Source organism: Caloenas nicobarica, chromosome 3, assembly GCF_036013445.1.
Source record: "Caloenas nicobarica isolate bCalNic1 chromosome 3, bCalNic1.hap1, whole genome shotgun sequence".
Classification (NCBI taxonomy): Eukaryota; Metazoa; Chordata; class Aves; order Columbiformes; family Columbidae; genus Caloenas; species Caloenas nicobarica.
The window spans coordinates 61,056,422-61,082,870 of NC_088247.1; the positions used below are offsets into that span (position 1 = coordinate 61,056,422).

The window sequence follows — 26,449 nt, forward strand, 5'->3', positions numbered from 1 at the left end:
CAGGGCATCTGTGGAAAGCTTCACTTATAAAACCATGTTCCTAAACCAACCTCTTCCTTCTCAATGAGGAAAAGTTTACTAGCCTGGTCTCTTAAGAAAGTAAAGCTGAAGTGACAGTGCTGTGTGCTTATGTACATGGACATGTGTGAGTGCGTGCCTTCGCGCCTCTTTATCCCAGAGGCTCAGCTGAATTTGCTAGAGGCCTCAGAAGATATAAAGGTCTAGATTTTAGTGAAAACAGGTTGCTGGGAAAAACAGATTTCCCGCTGATGGAAAAGCTGCAACACCAGCTTGGGATGTAACAGGCAGCCAAGAATCCAGTTGAGGAGAGGGCACACACTGCGACTGCCTCTGTGCCTCACGAGAACACAAGGCAGCCACTCTGCAAACATGGGTGTTTTTCTGTGTGCATTCTTTGCTGAATAATCAGGCCCCGTCGCCACGTAATGATACTTCAGTTAAAATCCATCCAACTATGAAACAAAACGGAGGGGGTGGGGACAGCACAGAGGGGAGGATCAGACGTAATCAAGTATCCTTGCAACTACTCCTGGCCTAACAAGCAACGCAAGTGGGTGGTCATGGCACAAGGCAGTAGCTTACGTACGACTGGAGCACTTACCCCTGCAAGATGCGTTGTTCTCCTGCGTCCAACAGCATCGGTAGAGGCATAAAGTTTTGCTCGGTCTCCTGGATTCCTACAGCTCATGGCCTTGTAGGACAGAGGACTGATGGGGCTGCAAGATGCTGAACGGGGACAAATGGGGATAACTACGGTGTTGGTTGGTTTTGTTATTTATTAATTTTAATTACAGAGCAGCATTGGAGAATAGACAGAGGAAAGCCAGCAGGACCAGAAACAACCGAGAAAGACAGAAAAGAAAGAAGGTATTAATACACAGAGGAATGACTAATTCTCAAGTCAGAACCTTCATTTGATACTTTAGTTTGTCCACGCATACAGCAATGATGCAATTTCAATAGGCACTTGTGTACTTTTCCATTTGTAAACTAGTAATTTCTTTTAAATAAACTTAGTATGCCACATAACCAGGTAGTAGAAAGTAACAGTTTTTCTGTTTTTATACAACTGGTGGTTCTGGAAAAGCAGTGGACACAATGACTGGTCTGACCGACTAACTTAGTATATGCATTGACATGAGTTTCAATCACATTCAGAATAGAAAACAAAGTAAAATCAGAATGTCTATTAATTGGTCTTGGAAGTGGAGGAAAATGAAAGGAGACATACACAAAGATCAAAACACATTAACAATACAAAACAGTTTCATCTAGGAAAGAAATGAAATTGCTGTCTACAATTTTTAGCACGTGATGTGTTTTTTTTTAAAAATCCCTCTTTTAGGAATATTTGAAGCCCATCCATTTAAGAACTTCCAATATTTCTTGATAATACCAGAATAACATCTGACTTGAATACTTTCTCAACAGCAAACTATTTTACCCATTTCATAAAGCAGACTCGCAACAACAAATCAGCTTGGAAATTAATATTTGTACGAGTAATCAGGATGGCAGTTTTCCTTGGTTTGCACAAGGACAAAGATGATTACCAAAAGATATCCTGCCAATGGCAGGTTATCAGGTATATGATGCTGTGATCACATATTCAAAGAGAATTGTAACCCTGCAAAAATGTATCATGAGGAACTTCTTGCAGCAAAGTACTCTTGGACTTTCTCTTGATTTAACTGAAGGAGAAGACTGAGGAAAACAATGTTGTTATTGCAGAGTTTTATTTGTCTACTCCTGCTTGTGTTTCCTAGTCATTTAATATAGTCTTAGCACAATTATTTTTCAGCATGTTACTTGAAGGAAAAGTAGAGCTTCTACATGGTATCTTCCCTATCTTTTTTTTTTTTTAAGGAAAAGAGAATTACATCCTCAGTTTCCTTCATAAAAAATCCCAACATTTCTTGTCTGTAGATCCCTCTCTGAGCACACTTGAGAGAATGTAGTTCTACATATAGTTAGTTCTTCCAGTCTTAGAATAGTACATCTGCTGCTACAGGAAGAGCTCATAGACTTAACAGTATTAACACAGCAAATTCTCCTGCACTGAGAGATTAATATTATGAACAAAGAGAGTCTCCTGTAAGTGTTACAGCAAGGGCACTCGTGTTTGCCTTCTCATTTATAGGGCTGTATGTTTAATGAGGCATTACAAGATGACTGACTTAAAAAGAAAAAAAAAATCAAGAAACAAGAAAACAGGGCTTTTTTGTCATTATTTGTTTTGTTTGTTTGTTGTATTTTTTTGTTGTTGAGCATATCTAAACCAGACAGGAGGAAGTGGCACAACATATGTTTTAAACATCTTATAACTCATGTGGTTCCCACCCTCTGTGAATCAATTGTCTTGCTGCACACTGATTATCTGGTGATCACCAAGGATGACATCATAAGTATTAAAAGAGAAGAAGTTCATTTCCATTTGAGATGTTGCCAAACAATGCTTTAGAAAGCACCCTCACTGACTCCTGTATCAACAGGATTACATCTATTCAGAGGAGCTTTTGGTCATTTAAAAACCATTTTGGTTTTGGAAAGTTATTTAGAAAAAGATCCAGACATACTCTTATGCTGGATGTCCCTAATAACTCACTTAAAATTTGAGGACATGAATCTGTATTGATTTTGATTTTTTGCATTATAATTTGTCTTTACAGCCAAAGGGCAAGGTAATTTTCTAGGGAATAATGACAGGTTGGGATGAGCTGAGTGCTCAGAGCACAGCTGTGAGCCATTACCACCATCATTAATCTCCCGGAAGTGCCCTGCATGAAGGGACTGCAGTTATTGCTCCCAGCGAATAATATACCTGTAAGACAATGAGCATTTGGATCATTCTTCTGGGTGGTACAGTTCCAGTTGGCACAGAGGGGGCACTTCAGGGGAATTACCTCAGACTGACAAACAACAAATCAGTCATTCCTGCTATTTGCAATCTTTCTCAATATTCTTAGTTTAGAGCTTATTGCACAACATAAGCAATAGCAGTCACAAAAAAATCTTCATGCTTGCTCCAGTAACCACTCACAAAATTAAGTCACTGCCTTCTCAACTATTCCTCAATGAAGAACTGAATTTCCTGTTTTTGAATAGTGAGAAGGAATTGTGTACTTGTTAATTCCACTGTTTGCAAAATATCATCCACATTTGTGCTCCTACAGCACTATCCTTGTGGAAATGTACTGCAGCCTAATTAGTTATAAGAGTTCTTAAGTGAAAGCTTCTTTAAAAGTAATCTTAGCAGATCTCTATTCCCTCTTACGTTCTACATCCTTTAATTAGAATAAAAATCCTATCCATATCAGACAGGAAAGACCTGCCCAGACTTAAACATTCAGCATGTACAGCAACATACTATTGTAATGGTAAAGTCCGACATGCATGACCATAAAAAAATTACTATAATAAAAGAAGCAGCAGCTGTCACATGCCTAAAGCATGTTATAAGGAAGTATGGCCTGGTAGTCTTTGGAATACAGTTTTGCCTGGACTTTAAGTTACCACCTAGCAATATTTCCACATTTCTGCACAGCAGTTTTCACCTCGGGAGTACATCAGACAGCTGTTCTGGTGTTGGCAGAGAACTTTATAATTACTGTAACCTCACTAAACCTGCACATTTAACTTCATGTGCTGTTAGATCCACTGCAACTAGGGCCTCTCTGCAAGTCTAACATGTTCCATGTGGGAATTGCTCTGGTACAGAGTGAAACTGTTTTTTGCAGGAAGCAGCTCACAGCCTGAGCAGCGAGTGTGCTGAATCAGCTCTTTACAGCATTGTGGGCATTTCCTTAAACAGCCACGGACAGCGTGGCATTCTTGCCCTGTTTGTGTTGTATTGATTTATTGCATTGATGATAAGGCAAAAGAAATTAAGAAAGGCGGTGGGAGAAAGAGGCACAGCGAACAAGTGTACAAACAAGCTTTCATGCTGTCACACAATGCAATCATTGACATTCAAGCTCATTCTGGGATGTTACTGTACACTCATAATTAGATCAATAACTTTACAACATCCCACAGGGAATCTGGAAAAACAAGTGGCTGAGACATGAAGCCTCTGTTCTCACAGGTTTACCTGCATCTCCAGACAATGCAGCTGTGCTTTTACTTCGGGCCAGGAATGAGTGAGTGGGCGTCAGAAGCCTGCTAACGATGCTGCTCTCCCATGGACTGAGCTGTAGGCGGCGAGCTGAACATGCACCATACAAGCAAGATGTTAGTTCAAACACTTCACAAATAACTACATGCTGCAGAAGCATTAGTATTATCTCCTCACTACTACACACCAGGAAAATCTTGACACTGTCCTTCAGAGATCAAAAGCATACAATCATTCAGTGTTTTGCATTTTATTCTGACTCTGTTTTAGTAGAGGAATTCCTATAGGAATGCACATATCTCAACATTTAATTTGTGTTACTGCCTGTGGCATTATAGCAAGTTGTTACCAAATAAATATTGATATTTTGCACATATGCCACATTCCCTATTAGGAATGATAAGATAACTTCTGCACTAGGAGAGCAGTTGCCACTCCTACATACAGACTTTGACAGAGATGTTCAGGTCCCAAGCTCTTTCCCACACATAAGGTATTTAGTCTTCTAATTACAAGACAGACCAATTACTAAAACAACTTCCATTGTCTGCCAGCCTAGCTAGAAAAAACAACAGGTTGCTTACAGAGGATTGTGTCAAAGAAAGAGGTTTTGTAAAAACATCACAAAAGGTTACAAGTGCCTCGACTACAGATACCAAGCTCAGCAGCTAGTCATCTCAGTAATACATGAAGCCACAGAATACAGTAAATACATTTGATCATTAATTCTTTGTTAAAAAAACCTGCTAATGATAATTTTCAATTTACAACAGTAAAAGAGCCAACTTCTTGCACTGCTAGCCTGTTTTGAAAACACACTACACATTGACCTGGCTGCAATCATTCCCTTGCCTTGCTTTTCCCAGTATTGCCTAATGCAAATTTACCTTGTCAATATATTCCTTTTGCCTTGTGAAATTTCTTTACTTTTTTTTTGAAAATACTGTTTAAACATTGATCATGGTGAAGTAGAACCAAAAGAGACCTATAAGTTATATTTTATATCAAACTAGGTGTTTCTTTGATATTCTGATGCAACATATTGTCTTATAAAGAGCATCACAAACCAAAACATTCAACTAGTTCCCACAGTAGTTCATTATAAAAATCTTAGACCACAGCAATAATCTTGATGTTACAAGTGAATTTGAGTCTTCTCACATCTCAGCACTCATTAGCCTTAGATTGGTGTCTACAGCAACAAAACTGCATCTGGAATTTACAGGGCTCAGTCTGTAAAACATTCATTGAAGTGACAGGCTGTAATAAACTTGAGATTAATTTGCATTTTTAAAGGTAGAGATCCATTATTTTTAATAGCCATAAACTCTGAATCTGTCTTTAATCTACTCCATGCTGAGCCCCATGAAAAGAAGGGCCAATCTCAATCTCACCCTATGAAAATATAATTGCCTAATCTGTCCTCAATGTTGCTTTTCACTTCTCAAATTGCTCCCCTAAATTCTGCTAACTCAATAAGGGGCATTTCTATAGAAATATAGGACGCTCAAACCCAGCAGGCTCTCTGGGTAAGTGTCCTTACACAATGTACTACTGCCAGAGCTCTTTGTGATTAATAGTTCCATTCTGTGTTGGTACAGATTATACAGAGACACAAAATACCCTACAGAGACCTCCATTATAGCACACGCATTATCATTAAGCTTGTAATTTAACAATGAAGAAAAAGCACAGAGCTACCATTAAACTGGATGCAATAATTGTAAAATCTTTGCTTCCTTTCTTCTCCAGGCACCATGCTCAGTGTGATCAATGTTCAAAGCTACTGTTGGAAGACAACAAATTCTTTTTTGTGGTCTCAGGCTTTACTAGGTCAGGCTCATAGGCACAAGCATGGCTGAGTCTAGAGAAACTCTTCTACTGTAGGTTAAGACAAAGATCATACAACTTCTCAGAAGGACAAGAGCATTGCACAAAAACTGCACCCATACCTCAGAAAGCAAGCCCTGAAATTGCAGGCCAATAAATCAGTACTATGGATACTATCAATTCCTTGGAGCTCATCTGTACAGTTGCAGACACCTGACAAGTAAATGTCACTATGTAATATGGCTCTGTGGGCCAGACACACACCTTAGAGGTGAGGCCCCAGAGATGAAGTAGTCTCAAGAGGACGCAGCTAAGAGACTGATGACCTACGACAATAAATTACCATGTCTCACCTATCCCATGTCACTTGCCCTAAAGGTGAGTATGGTTTAATGCTCTTATCTTTGCCTCTAACATGGGGGAGCTTACACCCACATGACCCACTGGAAACAATTGTGTGCCCACAGCATCCAGCTAACAGCATTGAGGCAGTGTTTGGGAACAACCCGGCTAACACGCACTAACAGCGAGCTAAGAAAAACCAACAAAAACTTTCTTCCCCATATAAGCAATAGGCAATTAGCCAGGAGGCTGGAATGAAGTCTCCCTAAATCTCTAAAAGCGGGTTTATATCAGAACTCATTTAAATACATCTCAGCTTTGTGGATCGAGGTCATCACATACTGATTTTTCCAAATGTACAGCTCCCTGAAAGTACCATATTTGACAGTTACAATACAAGGTTTAACAGTCGTTAGCATCACCATTAACCTAGAACAGCCAAATAAGCTTTTGCCCAATGAGTTGTAAGTACAAGAGTAATAACACCTAAATGCTTTGAACAACTTAAATTTGGTGTCCAATTCACACAGAAGCAAACGGAATAAAAAACAAAGAGCATCACAAAATAAGATCAAATTTAAAACAACAAAGTCTATTTTTTTTCCTTGCACTTTTTGTTAACGTCTTAGAGTGATGTTTTCAAGATTTAGTGCTTCAAACCATTTGACAGACAAGGGCAAATGACATTTGTTGTTCTCATACTGAGTTAGGCTGTCACTCTTAGGGCTGTTTGCTCCTTGTTTCCACACAAGAAGCACATTAATGATAGGGTTGCTCTTGCAAGTATCTCTACCACCCAGCTACAAGCAGGTGAGTTTAAGCAAATTAAAGACAACCTTTATATCCTAACTTCTAACTGAAAAACACACCAAGTCCCAGGGAGCTGGCAACAGTAAATTGATTAAAATCATCTATATTTGTCTTCAGGATATACCAACTGAACACTGGAAAGTTGTCTTAGCAGCTGCAGAATAAATTGCAAGTAAGCAAACAGCAGCATCTGATTAGTTCTAGGAACAGATGGGAGGCAGGGATTTAACAGGTCTCCTGATGAGCATCACCAAGGAGACTCCCACTGATAACACTGGTGTTTGCTCATACCGAGCCACAAATGTGGTGAGGAGTAGATGGGGAAAAGCTACTCTATGCTTTGATTCTCTTTCAACAGCAAACAATACTAGAGACCCTGAATTTCTTCTATAAAGGTGGCAAAGGTCATATAGTGATCAAGACCATCACCTGTTTGAAAGAAAAAGCCCTGCAGAGAGAAGGAGGAACACAACTACGGCACAGGTTTTGCTTTTCAAAATTGGGTAACTTACACCTCATCTAAAGTTATTATCTACTTGCTAAGCTTTCCTTAAAGACCACAATTACCAACATTTACAGTAGCTTTCTCCACTTGAATATGCATGTTCATATTTTGTTACAGTTTCAACTACTCTGTACCAATCACATAAAAGCATAATGAGAAGCCTGTTATAGTTGCCCAATTGTAAAATTGTGATAAAGAGCTATATAGCAATAGTATACTTGAAAATGAATTAACAAATCTTTTATGCAATTAGTTAATGAAAGTTTTTGTCTTTTGCTGGGCCAAAAAAACCCTCCAACTTGTCCTTCAAGTGGTAAAAAAGGTGCTGCTTAACAGAAGACTCTCTTGATGACAGCTGTAAGCCACTTAGGGTGAGCTTATCATCCTCATCTCCAGCTTGCTGTTTTGCAGGTAGGAGTGTGAATGACAGTCACAGTGTGACTGGGTGCCTTCTGGAAGGTGAAATGGGGAGCAGACAGTTTGACCCTTCCTTTAAGCATTTGCCTTAAGTTGTTGAGGCCACTGGGGAAACGAGTGGCACTTCTCCAGACGTGCTCAGCTAGATTTAGGTATATGGCTTTGCACAAGAAAGAAGGCATTTAGAGTGTTTGGATTTGCTTTCTGTCTTGGAGTTTGAAGACGACATAAGAGACTTCTGAATGGTCCTGTGCTGTTTTAATGAAAATGCCAAGCAAAGACTGCCTCAACATTTAAAGATTTTGACATATGGCCATCACTTCCATATTTGTTCTCTTTCCCTACCACTAGACTGCCTACTATTCAGTCTAACTTCTGAACTTGAAATTGGTGGCAAAAACTATCACGCTATGAGTTACAGTCCATAAGAGATTATCCTTCATATTTAATGCCTGCTGCTGTTTCTCCTTCTGGTCCCCCAAGATTCTTGCTCGGAGAAGCATGCCCTGACAAACAACAGGAACCATCTAGAAAAAAAATATATATATATACACCTGAAAAGCTAATAAAATTAAAACTGACTGGATTTCAACATTTAGAGTGAAAAAATTATTGGAGCTTTGGAGTAAATTATTTCCTAATGTAATGTATTTTTCACAAGTTGCCAGACTCTACAACTAGGTTAGCCCACTAGGATTAACATGGCTCATCAAATCAACCAGATACACACATACAAGCATGCATATAAAACACGACACTTAGTTAAGACACAAAATTAATGAAATCTACCAGTTTTGCAACAACCGAAGTTCCACTCTAAAAATTGGTTTTGAAAACATGCATTTATCTAGATTGAAATGGGACAGAACATTTCATTCTCGATTGAGGAATAAAATCCCTCCCTGAGGACTTTTCTGTAAAGCTCTTTGCACAAGTTATACAAGAGACATTCTTCTATAAAAGTCCTTTAAACTCAATGCTTCAATCTCATAAATCCTCAGAACAGAGGCAGCAATTCAGCTACGTTAATTTTTGAAAGCTTGATGGTTTATCATTTGTGCAGAATCGTAAACATCAAAAATGCACACTGAAATAAAGCAATCTTTGAAAAGTAACTGGACACAAAAAGTCAATAAACAGACCATAGGAAAAACATCCGTACCTTTTCAATAAAAATAATCAGAAATGGTAATAAAATAACTACTTGAAAGCGTCATGCAACGTGTCCTTAGATGTTCAAGAATTACTACCAAAGAAGAAAGGAAAACAAAATAATGATGAAATGATCTAATGCAAATAAAAGGTCACACATGATTGCATGCACTGTGGAGCGATGTATTCTTTCAATAATTGTACCTCATTTACTAAAAACCTGACAGAAGCACTACTTTGACAATTTTCTGAAGTGAGATTGTTTAGGTATGTTCTCTTGTTATAAAAAAAACCCCAAGAAATATTTATTCTCACAGGAAAAAATGTTCAGCTATTTACTTTTCACATTTGAAGTCTTTTCATTCCCACTTAGATGAAGTACAGAAAATGACTTCAGAAGCATGTTTTATGTGCAAAGTAATACATCAATATAGAACATTTTCTTCTTTTTTTTTTTTTTTTTTCCTTTTTTTTCTTTTCTTTGAAACTGTACCTCTGTCTGGAGAATTTAGTAATGTTGCAGATGAGGAGGAGAGCCGCTTGTTAATGACTGGATCAACATGTTTCGAAAGGTTCATTGTTGAAACAGACCTCCTGTCTGGATCTAAAACAAATGGAAATAATGCTAATTGACAGCCCACATGCAGTAGTGCAAGTTCTTAGCTCACTAGTGGAAGGAGAAAAACATGACTAAGTCACTCCTGCTCTACCGTAAGAACTTTAAAAATAGAATGCACTTCTCAGCAGACATTGGACAGGTGACTCAAAGACTGGGCACAACACCATTTAAGTTTCAAATGTCTAAAATATTCTGTTCATTGATTATCAATCAGGTTGCAATCCAAGGACTTAATAGAGAATCTCAAGAGGATACTGGTAGACAAGATATTTCCTTGTTCCTTTCAATATTCTCAGAAAAACCTTGCTCATTACTTAGAACAGAAAGCTTCAGAGAAGGACCAATATGCTGGGAAATGTGAAGTTATTCATTAAAAAGCCCTCTGCTCCTGAATGAAAGGTGACATTTGACAGGGCACTGTTACTGGGCAGGTCAGTATCATGACAATACAATGCTGAAAAATTAAGAGAAGACCAGTACACAAGGGAAGCAAGGCTAAGCACAAAAGGAATTAAAAGATTTACTTAAAAATCCAGTAGTTACGTAGAAGTGCTAAACTTCCCACCCCAGAATCATTTTCTACCTGCTGTGAATGAAGCTGTAATTAGTCAATCCAAACCAGCACATAGCTGAGCAGATAAAGACGACAAGTCTCTGTGGAAGGCTATTCACTGCTTGGTAATGCACATGCTTGGTATATAACACTAAAGGGTTTTATTTTGCTTTTAGGTTCTGTACATTTTAGAGCAGTATGACATCATTTGCCTGTGCAACTGCCGCAGAGTCAGCATCTGCACCCCACTGAGGATGGGATGGTTATTTCTTGCACACACTTTGTGCACATGTGTGTGTCACATGGAGGTTGCTAGCAATGGCAGAAGAGGAGGAATGAGCTGAATAGGTCACCTATATCCTTTCTGTTATCTCAGAAAAATGCTACATGCATCAACTATATGGCCTGTACTGCAAGTTTCCATTTGGAAATCTGACATTTGGCAGATGCTGGAAGAGTCATTTCTGCTTTTGCCTACATTTTAGCATGTACTGAACCTCAGTACTACTCAGCAGAGCATTCAACCATGTTGAAACGCAACAAGGCTTGAGCACATGCCTAAATGCTCTGCTGATTCATATTCTGTGTGTGCAAAAATATGTCTACATACTGTTTTGGAAGCAAATACAAACTCAGGACAGTGACAACATTAAGGAGGATGTTGCTGAAATATTATCTGCAATTGTTTATTTATGACAAGTACATCAACATTGCATGTAACTGTTCTGACCTAGTGAATTAAGGTATATTCATTGCATACAAAGTATTTCATAGAAATACCTCAACTCTCCCCAGATCTACAAACTATGTAGGATTCACTGCGATTGGCTGGGGAGAAGAACGATTCTCCCCGACCCCATGTGATTATTTGGCCACTTCGTCTAATGTTAGAATGACTCTGTGAGTTTATACAACCAGTAAACTGGGTATTGGAAGGGTGATAAAACTCGGGGGTTTTAAAAGGAGAAATCTAAACATTATAGCTAAGAACGAGAACTTCATAGGCTGGCAAGATTATCCCAAATTGATCTATGGGGTATATTGAAGAGTACTGTGTGTGAATTGGTGCTGGAGACAATACTTGGGCTTCATGTGCCACAGACCTTTGTCAGAACAATATTTCTGGGAATGGGATGGAGATTTTGATCTCTTCACATTTGTATAGTATATCAGTAGAGCAAAAAAGTTTCTATATTTGGCATAAAGGATGTACTGCATAAAACAGCTTTCTGACAATGACAAATGACAATATAAAAAAAGTCACCTCTTGGATTTGGCATGCCACATGCCAACGCTACTCTTGTGTCCATGAACTTTATATAAGTGAATGAAATTCAACATGAAGATTTGTGTGTAAGTGTTGGCAATATGAATCCTATAAATGTAGAAGAGGCAAAGAATTGCATTTGGTCTAGAAGATTGTTGGTTTCTTTGTTTGAAAAAAAATTTAAAAAATATTGAAATATCCACAAGCAACGCATCAGACAATGCAGCTGTTTATATGCCTGTATTCATGCAAAAAAATAAATGTAAATCCTGTGCATGTGTAGTATCCAAAATGATTTCAGAGAAGACCAAAATATTCAAATTCGGTCTCCTTGAATTCCACTAGACAGAATATTATGCTTCATTTCAGTGAATTGTGCCCAATCTTTGGAGTCAGCGAGTAGTAATTGTCAATAGTAAAAATAAGTAACAATGAAAAAAATCTGGTACTAACAACAGTTCTAATCTACCAGCATGATGTTAAGCATGCATTGCAACTACATGAGGGTGGTTTAGTTACTGATGATCTCATTTCCTGAGAACTAGCTATGGCTAAAGGAATCAACAAACCACAGCAATTATGTACCAGGTTTTCTAGCACCACCCAGAGCTCTGAAGTGGTGCTCCAGGCCTGCTAAATCGAGAAAGGTGAATGATGATTCAAAAAAATAACCTAGGAATAGAATGCAAGACAATGATTTTTCACAGTAAAGAAAATAAAAATCAAATAAGTTATACAGAGTTAAGCAAAAAAAAGTAACCTTCTATGAAAAGCAAAACAAAAACAACTGTTTATTGAACTTCTATATGACAAAGATTTCAGAGGATTCTTTTCTCAACTCTTTTTTTTTCTCCTCCTCGATGAAACGTTGGACACATTGAAATGTATATATTAGAATAAGAAGAGAAGAATTCCAAGTATTGCTTTCTGGTTAAAGAAATAAAAGAGTTCTCTTTTTTGGGTTTGAGTAATATTTAACAGAGCATATACACATTAATGATTGGCAGATTAAGTTAGAGAAGATAACTGGGCGGGGAGGAGAAACATACAGCTAAAATTCACTTCAACTTAATTTGCCCATCTAAGTTTTTCTAGGGGAAAAACTGGAATTCCATCTCCCAAAATATCTGTGCAAAATACAGATAGCTTATTACAAAGAAAAATTCTCTCTCCTTGTGTTTGTTTTAATCTCAGTATTTGGTCCTTTCCACCAGACTTATTTTTCAAACCATGATATTTAGCATTTGCACACGGTAGCTCATACCACAAGATTGACACAGCAGAAGCACACCCACACATATACACACAACAGCAAATCAGAAGGGAGAAGCTGTAGCAAAATAGAGTTACAGAATTACTCAACTTCAGAAACAATTTTTAACTTTTGTTTAGATTTCTCCTTGTTATCTTTTTTGCTACACAAGAATGCCAGAAACATGGTATTGCTAGCAACAATAAGATCAAGAACAAAGAATTTAACTCAACATACAATTAACCGTCTTTCCTTTTAACAGAAGCAAAGCAAATTCCAATTAACTGGCAGGGCAGGGAAACTGGCCATCAGACCAAGCCTCCCTCTTTACCTGTGTTATTAATGCGGTTATGCAGTGCTCCTCCCCAGGACCACCTGTTTTGCTTTTGTTTTGGCTTCTGGCTTCTTTCAATTGTGCGACGTACAACAGCTTCATGTCGTTCCTTAAGTATGACAGGATAACACATTTGGATATTATTGGGTGTTTAACTTAATCTTCTCATCAAACCCTGCCACTCTCCATGGACAAAACCTAGCAGGCATCTTGGAGTTGTGTTCAAGCTTATTGCTGCCTGCTGAGACACACACTAGAACAGGACTAAGCAGCAATTAAACCATAAATATGCTAAAATATTAACTGTAATTTTTGATCTGTTTGAGACGTGCAGAACTGCAGAGAAAAACAGTGGCAGCCACTTCCCAAACACACCCAAGGCTACTCCCCACCTTACATCTCCCACCTACTAAATACTATAACAGTGGGAGAGACAGGAAACAAACAAAAATACCCACAAGGATGAGCTGACTTACGTAGGATCACACTGCACATAGTTCCCAGCTTAAATGATATAAATCAGCCAAGAGCATATTTCATTACACACTCACTGTCTTAAAGATTTTGTTAGGTCAACTAGTATTTAGCTACCCTTATACTGAATGCCTAAGAATTAACAGATAACCATAAAACACCAACACATTTTATATTTTTCTGCATGAGTTTGTGCAGTGCCATACACTGTAACCCAGACATGCTCAACTTAGTTGCATTTGATTCCTAAAGGGCACTTTAAGAAGCAGTATTTGTGCAAGTAAGGCTTAAAATCCTTTTTTTGCATGCTTTCTCATACTGATCATGGCTTATGTTGCATTCTTTCCATCAACTCTTAAACAAAAAGTTTAATAGTACCATATCTTACAGTAAAAGCAAGCTGAAGAGTGTTTGACATTTATTCTTACCTTATCTTCTTCTATTCTCTGCCTTCGCTTTTCTTCTACAGCGGCTCGCCTTCTCTCTTCCTTTAATCTCTGCTCTTCTAGCTTCTTTCTGCGTTCCTCTAGGTGTTTTTCATAATGTTGCCGGGCTCTCTCTTCTCTTTCTAGCCAGATGGATTCTCTTGCAGCTGTGAGAAAAATCAGAAATAAAAGTATTAACATGCTACATGTGATGAAATCTTTAGTACAATTTGAATAACCAAGCTAAATGTAAAAACTTTTGAACTCATTTTCTTAAGACATACATATATTATATCCTAATCTCTCCTCACATATTAAAACATTGTGTACCTTAGTCACACATTCGTATCATCTCAACATACTATGAATCACCACCAGAAATAGTTAAATTATTTGAGCATATAGTTTCTATGTGGAAGAAAGGATTTTTTGGTAGTTTAAAATACCTAAATACTTAAGTCAGATGTATGTGAACACACATCTGTTGTACAAACCATGCCAATTCCCTGTAATCTTTTACTGTAAAAAGAAAGATAAAACTATCACCACTTTATAACTTTATTGATCAACACAGACCTCTTATGATAGAAGTTGCTGGGATGACAATTCTAGCACCTGGACTGTAAGCCGCACCAACAGCTGATGAGAAGGAAACAAGCTACCCACCAAAGAATTCAATCTAAAGGTGAACTTTAACCTGTCATATAACTCCACTGCTGCAGAGCTCTGAACAACATGTTTCAGACGAGCTAATAAAGGCAAATCAAGAAGCGCTACACGAGATAAATTTTGCTCCCCATCAGGGTCTGAGTTTTTATGAAGGTACTGTCTGGAACATGGGCTCCAACTGTAGTCAATATGAAACCATTTCCATGTGATACCCTGGATCTGTCTCCACTGCTACCTTGATGGTTTCAGGTCCCAGAAATTCATGTGCTCTAAAAAACCCTGGTCCTTGCTTTTTAAATAACCCAGGCATTTGATACCTCTGGATCTTCATGAACTGACAGATGAGAGTGCAGGAAGAGAAACACATGAAAGTCATGAGACAAACATCACCAAGAGCCACATTAGAAAATCACACACAGAAGGAGTTCATTAATTACACAGCAGTGCCAGGGAACCAAGACAGCAAAGTGTCAAAAAGACTTTCAATTTCCAAAGACAGCAATGTAAGGAAGCTCTCTACTTAAGTCTGAAACAGTATTTTTAAAATGAAATCTATGGAGAGAGAGGAGGAGGGGGAAAAAAAAAAAGCCTATTGTTATAATCACATACTCTAGAACAGCATCTCCAGCCTTCAATTAGCAGAGATGTGTGTGGACACGAGCACGTACTAAAACCAAAAAATCCAAATTCTTCTAGGTGGTCAGAGCAGACATTGCAATTGCTTTTTATAACACTAGGACTCATCTTCACCAGGCTGCTCATCTGCACTTGCCTGCCTAACTCAAACAAATACCCCCTTACCTAATAAAGATCTTAGATTGCACTCTAAACCTTATGTATTTGCATACGCAGCTTCCTGAAAAATCTCTGTCCTAAGTAGATCAGTTCATATGTCAAGCACCTCCCTTAAGAAAACAGCTTTCTGCCATTTCAGATGTCAAATACTTTGCTAGAAAATGCAGACAGCCTGTTTAATTTTGCTGTGCAGACTCCCAGAGAGATATTTGTTCAGCAGCCACAAGCAACCATAAGACACCTTCTTGGCAAGACGGGTGAAAGTTCAGCAAGATGTTCGTGGGAAACTGAACAATCATAGCTAGAACAAGGAACAGTGCAGTCACTTAGATAATTACTAACAATAGGTGTGAGAAGTGACACCTATAAATGTGAAATACTAATGCAAGAGCCACCAGAACATTTATAGAAATACTTTTCTACGCTAAACTAGTTAAATAACTGGAAGGACTTGCAGACTAAGGCAGAAAATAGCAGAACACAGCAGAAAAAAGCTGTTCCAGGCCAACTGAAATCTGCAAAGTCTCCTTCTTCTGCCTTACAAAACAAAATATATCCCAAATGCAAGACTCATTTGTAAAGCGGGAACATGCATCTGCTGCGCCTTCTTGGGAGCCAATAGCTCACCAAGAGAATAGATGGACAGACTCTCACTATGGTCTGCCCTTCTCCCGGGACTACATGACCCCTCATGATGCTGTCTTTCTATTGCCCAGGTCCAGAGAAGACTGAGTAAAGGGCTCACTCTGAGCTCACCTTTTCCAAGAATTTGGGTTACCATTCTGAACAACTGAAGCGTAAGACACATCACCTCTGAGGTACCATCCTCTCTTTTAGTCTTTGCCTTCTGCTCAACAGTCCAGCTCGCTAACCAGCGCCTTGGGCAGAACCACCATCAGCCTGTCACCAGAAAGGTAGTGATTTTTGCAAAAGCTTGCTCTTCCTATTAGCTTCTGCACAGTTGGATTGCAAAATAGGGTCAGCCCAAGAACAGGCAGCCGCATCAGTGAACCGTACTGTTCTTTACACTTACTCAATGTGCATTTCTCGTTTTCTTCAGCAAATGTGGATAAAATGCTCTAAAAGCAGAAACCCAGTTAATTTCAAACTACTTAAAAAAAAAAAAACACCACAAAAAAACCCCCAACAACTTATCTTTAATACCATCTAAAAACTGGCAAAATACATTTCTAAAGTGCTTATACTTAGAGAAAAAGAATAAAGAGTATCGCTAATATTTGAATTCCGCACTGAAAAATTTTCATGTTAACTCCTCCTTTCTCCTGAACCTCTGATGAAAATTTCAGAGAAAGTTAGCACTTATTACAGGATAGGACCACTTCAGGTCTTCCTATTAAAAACACGTATATTTTAAAATTGTATTAACTTTAATCCATTTTGGTGCTTTCACGACCATTTTAACCAAAGCTCTGGCCGACACCAAGAGCAGCAGCATCTGACCTCCTCTAGAGCCTGAGTTTGTACTCCTCCTCTCCATTCTAACAATGTTGCTCACGGGACTGAGAGCGCAGGTGGGCCAAGGAAATGATCTGGTTAAAATCAGGTTGCTTCCATGCCTTTTCTTCCCACACTCTTAGCTGCAGCTGATCCTAGTGGAGATTGGTCAGCCTGGGCAGGTGGGGGAGCAGATATGGTGCCAAGCGGGTGTAGGGGCTTCTGAAACCAGAGGAAGTCATGGGGCAGAAAGGGGATGCTGGGTGATGCAGCAGAGTCTGCTTGACTCTCCTGAAGTGAGATAGGGCTCAATAGTTTGTTGTTACAGCCCTGAACAGAACTTAACTAATAATAATTCACTGTGAACAACAAAATACTTTTAATAATTTTTCCCATTACAACACTAGGTTTTTATCTTCCTCTTTTTCCTCAAATAATTGTTCATCAGTGCTAGACCGCAGTAATGTTAAAGAACTGTTAAATGACATTCTGGAGGATATGGTACTACTCTCTCCTTCTGTTCTTTCTGTATAATTCCTTCCTTTTCCTGCCAGTTTCCATCTTCAAAATTATTTCCTATTTGAGTTTACCGCTACGTTTCATTTCTAATACAGAAATGTTTAGAGTGTTTGTTTCAGTTCTGCAGATAGCATCGCACAGATACTTATAGAAGCAGAGCTTGTAATACTTTAAATTTAGAAAGTTATAATAAAATAAGCCAATCAAATCATATAACATGCACAAACTACAGCAATTAGTTTTATTTTCAAGTCTTTATTATTTGTCTATCTGTAGATATCACAGAAGAGGATCTTGGAAAAAAATGAGAACCATTCCCTATATTTTTCTTAGAAGGAAATCTGGAGTCCATTTCATTTATTGCATGCAAAATTTGCACAATTTGATCTTCGTAATAAGCTTTCGCTTCCCTTGCTAAACATTCACGAGTAGAATTAGACTGTTCCCTTATGCAACACCATATGTTTGCAATCTAAGTTAGACCCACCTTCACATAGGAAATGCTCTAGGTTCTTACACCTAACAGTGCACATACCCTGTTACATGGACCCTCAACACACTAAGTAACCCACACAATGTAGTTGTTCAAAACTTCAAAACAGTCAAACTGTTTTGCAGAAGTTTTGAAACATCCTTTCACTTTGAAAAAGCTAAGAGCACTTACGTACCTTAGTAGTAGATATCTCAAAAGTCTATCTTGCTGCAGCACATTGGCTTTTACTCAATACTCACCTACGTACAGACACTAATGATCATATCAAGACAAGTCACTGCTGAGAGACAAAAAGTTGTCCGCAGATCCTGAGATGTTCTAGATCTTTTGTGCCCAGAATCTGCTTACAACAGCAGTACAGCATAAAAAAAGCTCTTTGGTTCTCTACCGAAAATAAAGCATTTCCTGAAGAATACGAGAAATCAAGAAAAGCAAAGAACAAAACCCCAACAACTTTCTTAACTGATGTCTCTTGAATATTAATTTGCCTATAAAAGATAGAGACTGTTTGTTCCTTCTGTCACTAATGTAAATGCATAGACCTTCTTGGGGCATATTTTTGTGGTGATTTCCTTAGGCTTCAGCCTGTCATGTTGTTTAGAAAAAGTAATGAAAATAGTGTATTTGAACTGAAAACATTTTTATGTTTCGGTATGTAAAAGTTAACTTTCACATACCCTCTCGCTGCTGGGAAGACAATCAGAATGCTAAACCTCTGGATAGAACACTGATCTCCAGCTTTCTGGTCCTCAGAGAAGGAATGATAAAAATCTTACTTTTTGATAAGGAAATACAGCTCAATAACAGAAACACACATTAGTGATGGATTAACCAAGGCAAATGGAAGGGTTAGGCTGGAATAAATTATTTTTAAAAATAGATCTATTTTCAAACATACAAAAGCTACTTCTTTCTACCACCTTTAAGTTACAACCAAAAGGTGGCAGAAAATATATACCCATCTGTTCATATGAGGAAGCTACTAATACTTGGACCAAGTAATTAACTAGTACATAAAGGCATGATTTACAATATATCTGTTTTCTGAGAAAAAGTTTAATATCTGTTTTCATGAATTTAACTTTTTCTGGAGGTAGGGAAATAATATTTCCTACCTTTAAATGATGGGGGGGGTTAAAGTATTAATTACTACATTTTCTTTTATTAGATAATCAATAGATAATATCTGCTTTGTTTTCACTGCTTCCTGTATGAACTACTGACATTCTTGCATGAACATAAGGGCTCAGGTTTTTAACATCTACAAGGCACATATATACAGTGACATAAGTTAATGTCCTTAGACATATGATGATGTCTTCTGGAAAAAAAAAAAGGTTAAAATAATCTTTTCATTTCATTCTCATGACCCTATTTATGAATTTGCAGAAACTTTTTTTCCTTCTACCCCAGACAGAAATTAACAACATGTATTCTAGCGTAAAATTTGAAGTTTACTTAAGGGTTAAAAAAGCCTACTCTAAGGTAAAAAAAAAAAAAATAATATTAAGCCCTATTCTGAATACAAAGGTGTGCTTCTAGAAGCACAGCAAGTGCGTTTCATAGATACAGATACATCAAATACATTGTTGGTAGAAGAAATCAGCAGATGAGCCTACAGGAAACCGAAGACGCCGCTAAAAGGTCTGATCAACTTGGAAGAGCAGTCAATTTGCAGGATGCGGAAGGAGAAAAAATCTACTTATATGATGGCTCATCCAGAAGCTGTGCTAAGATCTATGCTGAGTATTGAGCCAACGCTGCACTCCGGCATGGGTACAGTCCAACAAAAAGGCTTTTACTTAGCACCAAGCCTTAACAACGTCACAATACCTTTCTCCCTTGTAATAGCACACACTGTCATGACAACATGCAAGAATCATTCAAAGAAAGCTTGATCGTTGTTCTATTAGTACCTGTGTGTTGAAAGCTGAAATGGCATAGGAATATTTACGTTAAAACTGGAAAATACAAAGAAAAGTCACAACCTGATCCGCGTTGTATCTCATTACTTAGTACAATCTATAAACTTGAACACAGTCGTGTGATACAATGACACAAAATTAGAGCATAAAAACAAGATTCAGAAATTGAGCCCCAGACATGCTGTTAATACCTTCTGCTTGTTTGTAAACTAGTAATGCTAGATCAGATTACAAGGCAACATAATTAAGGCTGTATTTCTGGCACCTCTGAAGTGAATAACAAAGCAAAAGAAAACAAGGTCAATCAAGAAACATTCCAATATTAAGAGACATATAAGACTTTAAACCAATCACTTTACACTAGAATTAACTAATTTAATGTGGAAAATGTTAACTGCAAACCATGCACTTTTCCTTTGTGGAAATCATTTCATAGTTTCTTTGCCCAATCGCGCACACAGAGAACAATTCTTTGCAGGGGTTTTAGGCTGTGAGGGAAGGGGGAACATACATTTAGTGTCAAAGCTTCTGTTTTCTGTTTATCCATGTGAAGCAAAGGAAGTCGCCCCAGCTCTTTTGCAGTCCCTTCTGCTGTCTCTTCACATTAGTTCTTTCACTTCTGCTTTACTACCTATATGAAGGCAGATGAGTCTTGCACTGCACTTGCTCGGTCTGACTTTTGCATCCACCTTGGACAGACAGCTTACCTGAGAAAAGATCCTATCACCTTTGTCAATCTTTCCAGCCTTTATCTTTTCTGACTTTACAGCAATGACCTCAGCAATCGCTTTCTCCTCTGACCGCCGTTTCACCTTTCCTCACTGCCAGCTCCACACTGCCTGAGACTGTGATCATCTCCTTGCTGCATTAGCAGAAAAATGGATCAGTGATGCTTTAACTGTACCTAAAAATGGGAATGTTCCATTAGGCCACAGAAATGGCTGACTAAATAAATTAAAAGGTGAACTTCAGAGCTATAATTAAAGCTGAAGCTAACATTAGATTGCCTAAGCCAGCCTTTTCCCAGTAGTCATGCTCTGAGGGACATTCAGCCCAGAAATTTTTAAACTAATCTTCCTTAAAAATAGTTTTCTTGTCTTGCAAACCCTTCTGAAACTTAAAACCTCTGAGGATATCCCAAAATGATTCATATTCCAGGCCCACTGATTCTCAGTTTCTGTGGGGCTTCTGACTGTGGAAATGTTGGATAAAGTTCTGTCCCCAACTGCCAGAGAAGACAATAAGCCAGAAAGAATTCACTAACAGAAAAAAGTAATTTTTATTAATGTGATATTTTGCCAATGATCACTTTCAAATGGGAAAGGAATACATATCTTAGTGTGTTCTTTTAAAATATTATTTTGATGCTTATGCATTGTAAGTATTAAGAATTTAATGGATTTAGCCAACCTGAAACTCAAACATATTCTAAAAACTAAGATTAATAACATGCATCCTCAAATGAAGAGTTAAGTCAGACAGCAGGATTACTATCTTTTGTTCCCAATGCCAGAAACTGAATGAGCCATGTGTCCTTGTCAGGATCATAACTGTGATACAAAAAGGTCAGTCTTCACACAGGATTCACGTAGATAAAACATGTACAGATGGAAGATTTAAAATGGTTTTCTCAAGAACCAGGGACTGAGATACTGCAAAGTAAAAACGCAAATTCCCAACCCAACTCTTCCTCTTTTCTAGGCCACTACTTAAGGCCATCAAAATGAAACCCATTTTAAAACCTCAGTAATGTTCCCTGTTGAAAAACACATTTTGATTTTTCTTTCCAGTTATAGAGAACCAGCTCTATGCTAATAAATAGAATGTGCCCAGAGACCAACTGGCATAGGAAAACTTTCACCTGTACTACTAACCTTCTACCCTCCAGAAGTGGCAATAGTACTCAAACAACATGAGGAAAAGCCCATCAGCCTCTCCTGCCAATTCTCAAACCTCGCCTGGGAATCGGCAAGGGGATAACTAGGGACTGAAGTCAAAACCCTGCAAGGATCCATCATAACAGTTTAATAGCAAGAACAATTGAGTTTCAGCACCAGGGAATGCTCTTCAGCACTGTTTAATTTGCCAGTACACATACAACGAATATGGCAGAGGTAATGGTGAAGCCCCTCTACTGAAAAAGCAGAAACTTGTATTAAACTTTTCCAGTTTGACCAGGCCATCTATCATGTTTGCTTTCACAAACAACTCAGTTCTGACATGTGTGTCTCACAGAGCCTCCGGTGCCAAAGGCAGCCAGTCAGCCTGACACATGCAGAGAGGGAACCACAGTGCGGGGGTGAACCAGGCAAAGTGTGACAGCTCCCTTCACTCCTGGAAGAACAGCCCCCTTTGACAGCTGTCACCCTCACCTACCACCACCTCGCTTGGGATTCCCGTCTTGCATGACCCGTGAAGGCTGCTCTCACACAGAGAAATCTGATAGTAGTATTTTAAACAGACAGGTGTTAACTTCATGCATAGGCACTGTGGGAAAGGTGCTAGCAATACCAGTACAAAATGCAAACATGATTACTAAAGAGCAAGTGACACATTGGAAGCATTATTTATAGAATCGAAGGGTAAAGATTACCCTAATAATCCTTTAGAGGTCTCAATGTGCATATCAAAATTACCAAATGGTTAGGAGAATAAAAAAAAACTTGAAGCATGGCTGCTAAGCAATCCCTTTATTTCTGCCCATGTGAAAAGGTAATTCTAAGAACAGAATAAAGCTAAAAACCCTCAAATCAATACAACTTATTAGTCATGGAAAACATGTGTTGCAAAGAAAAAAAGCCAAACAATTTATCTTTCAGAGGTGTTGGGATGGCATTTCAAAAGCAATGCCTTTCCTACAGTGAAGGAACAATCCTTCCTTCTTTGTGGGTTGATTAGCCAAAATAGCATACGTGTTCCTGTGTGCCTTCTACGTTTCCTAAGAAAGTTCCAAAATTAGACATGAATATACTACGGTAAAAGGGGCATTTCTGTAGAAGCCTTTTTATTCTTTTTGATTAGGTAGCATAACATGATCCTAAGGAAACAGCAGATACCAACAGTCCTGACACACAAATGCTATATGTATCCAGACAAAAAAAGATAGCACTCATCTTTTCTACTCTCTGAACTCTAATTTAAAAAAAGAAGAGGTAGAGACCCAGGTATGGTAAGTAAAATAAAACTGCTAAAATACCACTGCTGAGTGAAAGCAAATCACATACTGAACTATTCTACCAGTGAAAGCTACCTCTATCACAGCACAGCAGAACCTGAAAAAAAAAAAATTAAAGCTTGAGAATAAACAAAAGGGGGCAAAACCAGTTCTCAAATCAACCCTCCTGTGACATCAGAACATTGCCAAATAAAGGAACAATCATTATTAGACTGGTACTCCACACAATCTCAAAAGGGTCAGACAACTTAATCTTCATGAAAAGATAGATAACATGACCTCCTGCAGTTCAAGCTGCTGAAAGTACAAAACAAAACTGCTACAGACTACTACAAGCTCTACACTTACAGAACTCAACATTGTCCTTTTTTGGCAACAGAGAATAATTTCACTTGAGATATGACTGAAATTCTCAACTTTTGCTTAAAAAGAAGCCTTCACTAAACTTGACAGATCCTCTGAATCAAAAGAAGAGTAATTAAGTTTAAATCCAACTTAATTCTATTAAAAATAAAAAAAATCCTTCCTTTAGTTGCTTTACTCTTACGGCTGATGTCCCAGTATTAACAAAATCCAACTCTAATTTTCAGCAAAACACATTTATGTAATGACATTACATAACTTTATGTTTAAGATAGACAGCTCAGGCATTTCTTTGCTATGATTCACACGACATGAGTGACTGATTATCTAGGTTCTGCACTAAAAACAAAATATAAAGCTTGCATGCCATTGTGAAAATAATTTCTTTGCTGTACTGGAACACAAATCTCAAGAGACAGATCCTAAATCATAATGTTAGAAGACAAATATACAGATGAAAGTACAACATGACTTTCAATTTTCTTGTTAGTTGAAAATAATTCTTCATGAAACACAAAATACACTTATACATCACAGGGACATGCAGAACTCTCCCATTCAGGAATGAAGGATTCCATGTCAACTTAAAAAAAAATATCCTACAGTTTAATGTTCCTTTTAAAATATGTCACACAAAATGACATATTTCTCAACAGAAGTCATGTCCTTCCAGTAACAGATAGTCATTTATCAATAGCTAGAAAAATCAGAGTTCAGGAAAGCTTAATAAAAGCATCTCTCTCTACACTTGAGTAAAGCATTGTTACTACACAAGGATTGAACCTGAAAAAATAAATTCAAGACATGGAAGTGTCATCTACAACAAATTAATTAAAATGTGCTAGTATCCTCCATTTGCTCTGGAACCTGAAGAAACTAAGCCTATGTATACCATCAACCTCAGCTCCAGAAGCAGCTGTTTAGGGTTTGGCAAACATCCTGTCACATTATCCCTCTCAGCAACCCAAAACCAAAGCTTTCTTTTGCCCCTCCAAAACAACACTAGCGAGTCATGCATGGCTAGTACAATGTTACAAGGTGCTGTAAAGAAGGGAAATTAATGCCATTAAGACATAAATGGCAATAAATCACTGCTCTCCAGGTAAGAAAAAGCAGTGTAACCCTGGCTGGAGTGATGATATAGTTCTATAAACTTACAGAAGATAGAAGATGCAAATAACTTCTGTTTCTCAAGCCATAAGAACAATGCAGCATCCAAAGAAATCAGGGTGAATGTGCGAAAAATAATAGGAAATACTTGTGCTCCCCTACCTCCCGATTGCCATAGTGTGTTGTGGCAGTCAGACATATAGTTTTCAGAAAGCCAACAATTTGGCTTCACATATTCTATAGTTTTCCTACCACCTCACTCAATATACTGCCCATCACCAGCTGCTTGTTAAGTAAACTTCACGATTCATTTGAATAGTGCTATGCATGCTCATGCATGGGTTACATTTTATAAGATATTGAGTACATCTATTTGATGTCTACTAAAGGTTTTACCTGAAAAAATACAAGCTTATTCAAATCATACATTGCCAACATATTTTGCAATTCTATTTTATGACAATAAAGGATGCATTCAGCATATTAAGAAGTCTAATTTTAATTGGTAGAAAGAACTCTAAAACTTGAAAGTTCCATTTACATCAGTGAAGCTTCCTTGCATGATTTCAGAAATCAGCCCATTTTTCATTCATATTCACAAAAGTAATAGGTAAGTGACAGGTATATGAATGATTAATCCCAAGACATACACTGGGAAAAACATTGCATGCAGATGATAGTCCATTTAAAAAAAAAAAACCAAAACTGAAAAAAAAACACACACACAAAAAACAAACAAACATACCCCCCCACAACCCCAAAATAATTAAAAAAAAACCAACAGAAAACAAAAAAATCCAACAACAACAACAGACACACCCCCCCCCCAAAAAAAACCCCCACCAATACAGAGTAAGCCTTACCTAGTTGTTTTTCTCGTTCTTCTCTCCGTTCTCTAGCAAGCCGTTGCCTGTCATCAACCTTTAGTATCGTTGGATGGTCTGCAAATGAAAGGAGGGTGAAAATATTAGACATATAGCATAAAATCAAATAGTACTATAAACAAGCTTTTAGAAGAATGACCATTAAAAAACTCCAGTTATTCTACTTGCAAAGTAGATTGCATTTCTGGAAATCCATCTTATGAAAAAAATAAATAATATGAATGTATCCTAATTATAAAGATGTAAAACACTCCCAAAGAATGGATTAAGTTGTAACTCTAAATTCCAACCCAAGAAGTTCTCTTTTGTTTCCAAGCCTATAACAACTCACTTGCTTGAGGCCATTCTGACAAAATACTGTCTGTTATTCCATAACATCTCTCCAAAATGCATCCACGGAAACTTCTGTTATAATGCAGCACCCTCTTCTCATCAGTATTTTCTCAAAAAAAGCCAATAAGCCCTATTTCACAAGGCTGACGGAGCTCACTGCTCAAGAAAAATAGGTTGGATCAAAACACTGGAGCAGTTCTGGTTGAGCATCTGAAGATAACACGATATTGATCTTCACAGATGTTCGTGTGTGTGTGTGTGCACACGTGTGTGTTAAAAGCTCTGGTGAACATGTTAAGACAGTTTATCACAGTATGGACCGGTATAATTTATACCAGTATGGACTGGTATAATTCCAGCAAAGTAAGGTGATAATTTCCTCAACTATCTTTGTAAATTGAAACTTAGCTACATGATTTATTTAAAAATATCCTCACCTGGCCACTTGGATCACAGTAATAAGACTAAGAATAATATGAAAATCTGTGTCAGAGCCCAGGCTTGACTATAAACATTTGGGCTTGGCTGGAAAAGCATCACTTGCTCAGTGAGTTCTCTGGATAACAGCAAAATGCTCAACAGCTAGCACCTTACTTCTAGCCTTAGCAGTGGA

The 26,449-nt window shown here is 37.9% G+C and overlaps 1 protein-coding gene across 1 annotated transcript in view; it reads right to left on the reverse strand.

Annotated features, from left to right (window-relative positions):
* Positions 1-26,449, reverse strand: part of MAP7 (microtubule associated protein 7) — a 103,618-nt gene that overhangs the window by 19,978 nt on the left and 57,191 nt on the right. Inside the window, exons 4-10 of the mRNA XM_065631679.1 lie at positions 25,483-25,560; positions 14,119-14,282; positions 13,214-13,325; positions 12,216-12,302; positions 9,685-9,795; positions 4,112-4,225; positions 623-771 (exon numbers count right to left, since the gene is read on the reverse strand). Of these exons, the coding sequence (XP_065487751.1) occupies positions 623-771; positions 4,112-4,225; positions 9,685-9,795; positions 12,216-12,302; positions 13,214-13,325; positions 14,119-14,282; positions 25,483-25,560 (815 nt within the window). The remainder of the gene's footprint in view (positions 1-622; positions 772-4,111; positions 4,226-9,684; positions 9,796-12,215; positions 12,303-13,213; positions 13,326-14,118; positions 14,283-25,482; positions 25,561-26,449) is intronic.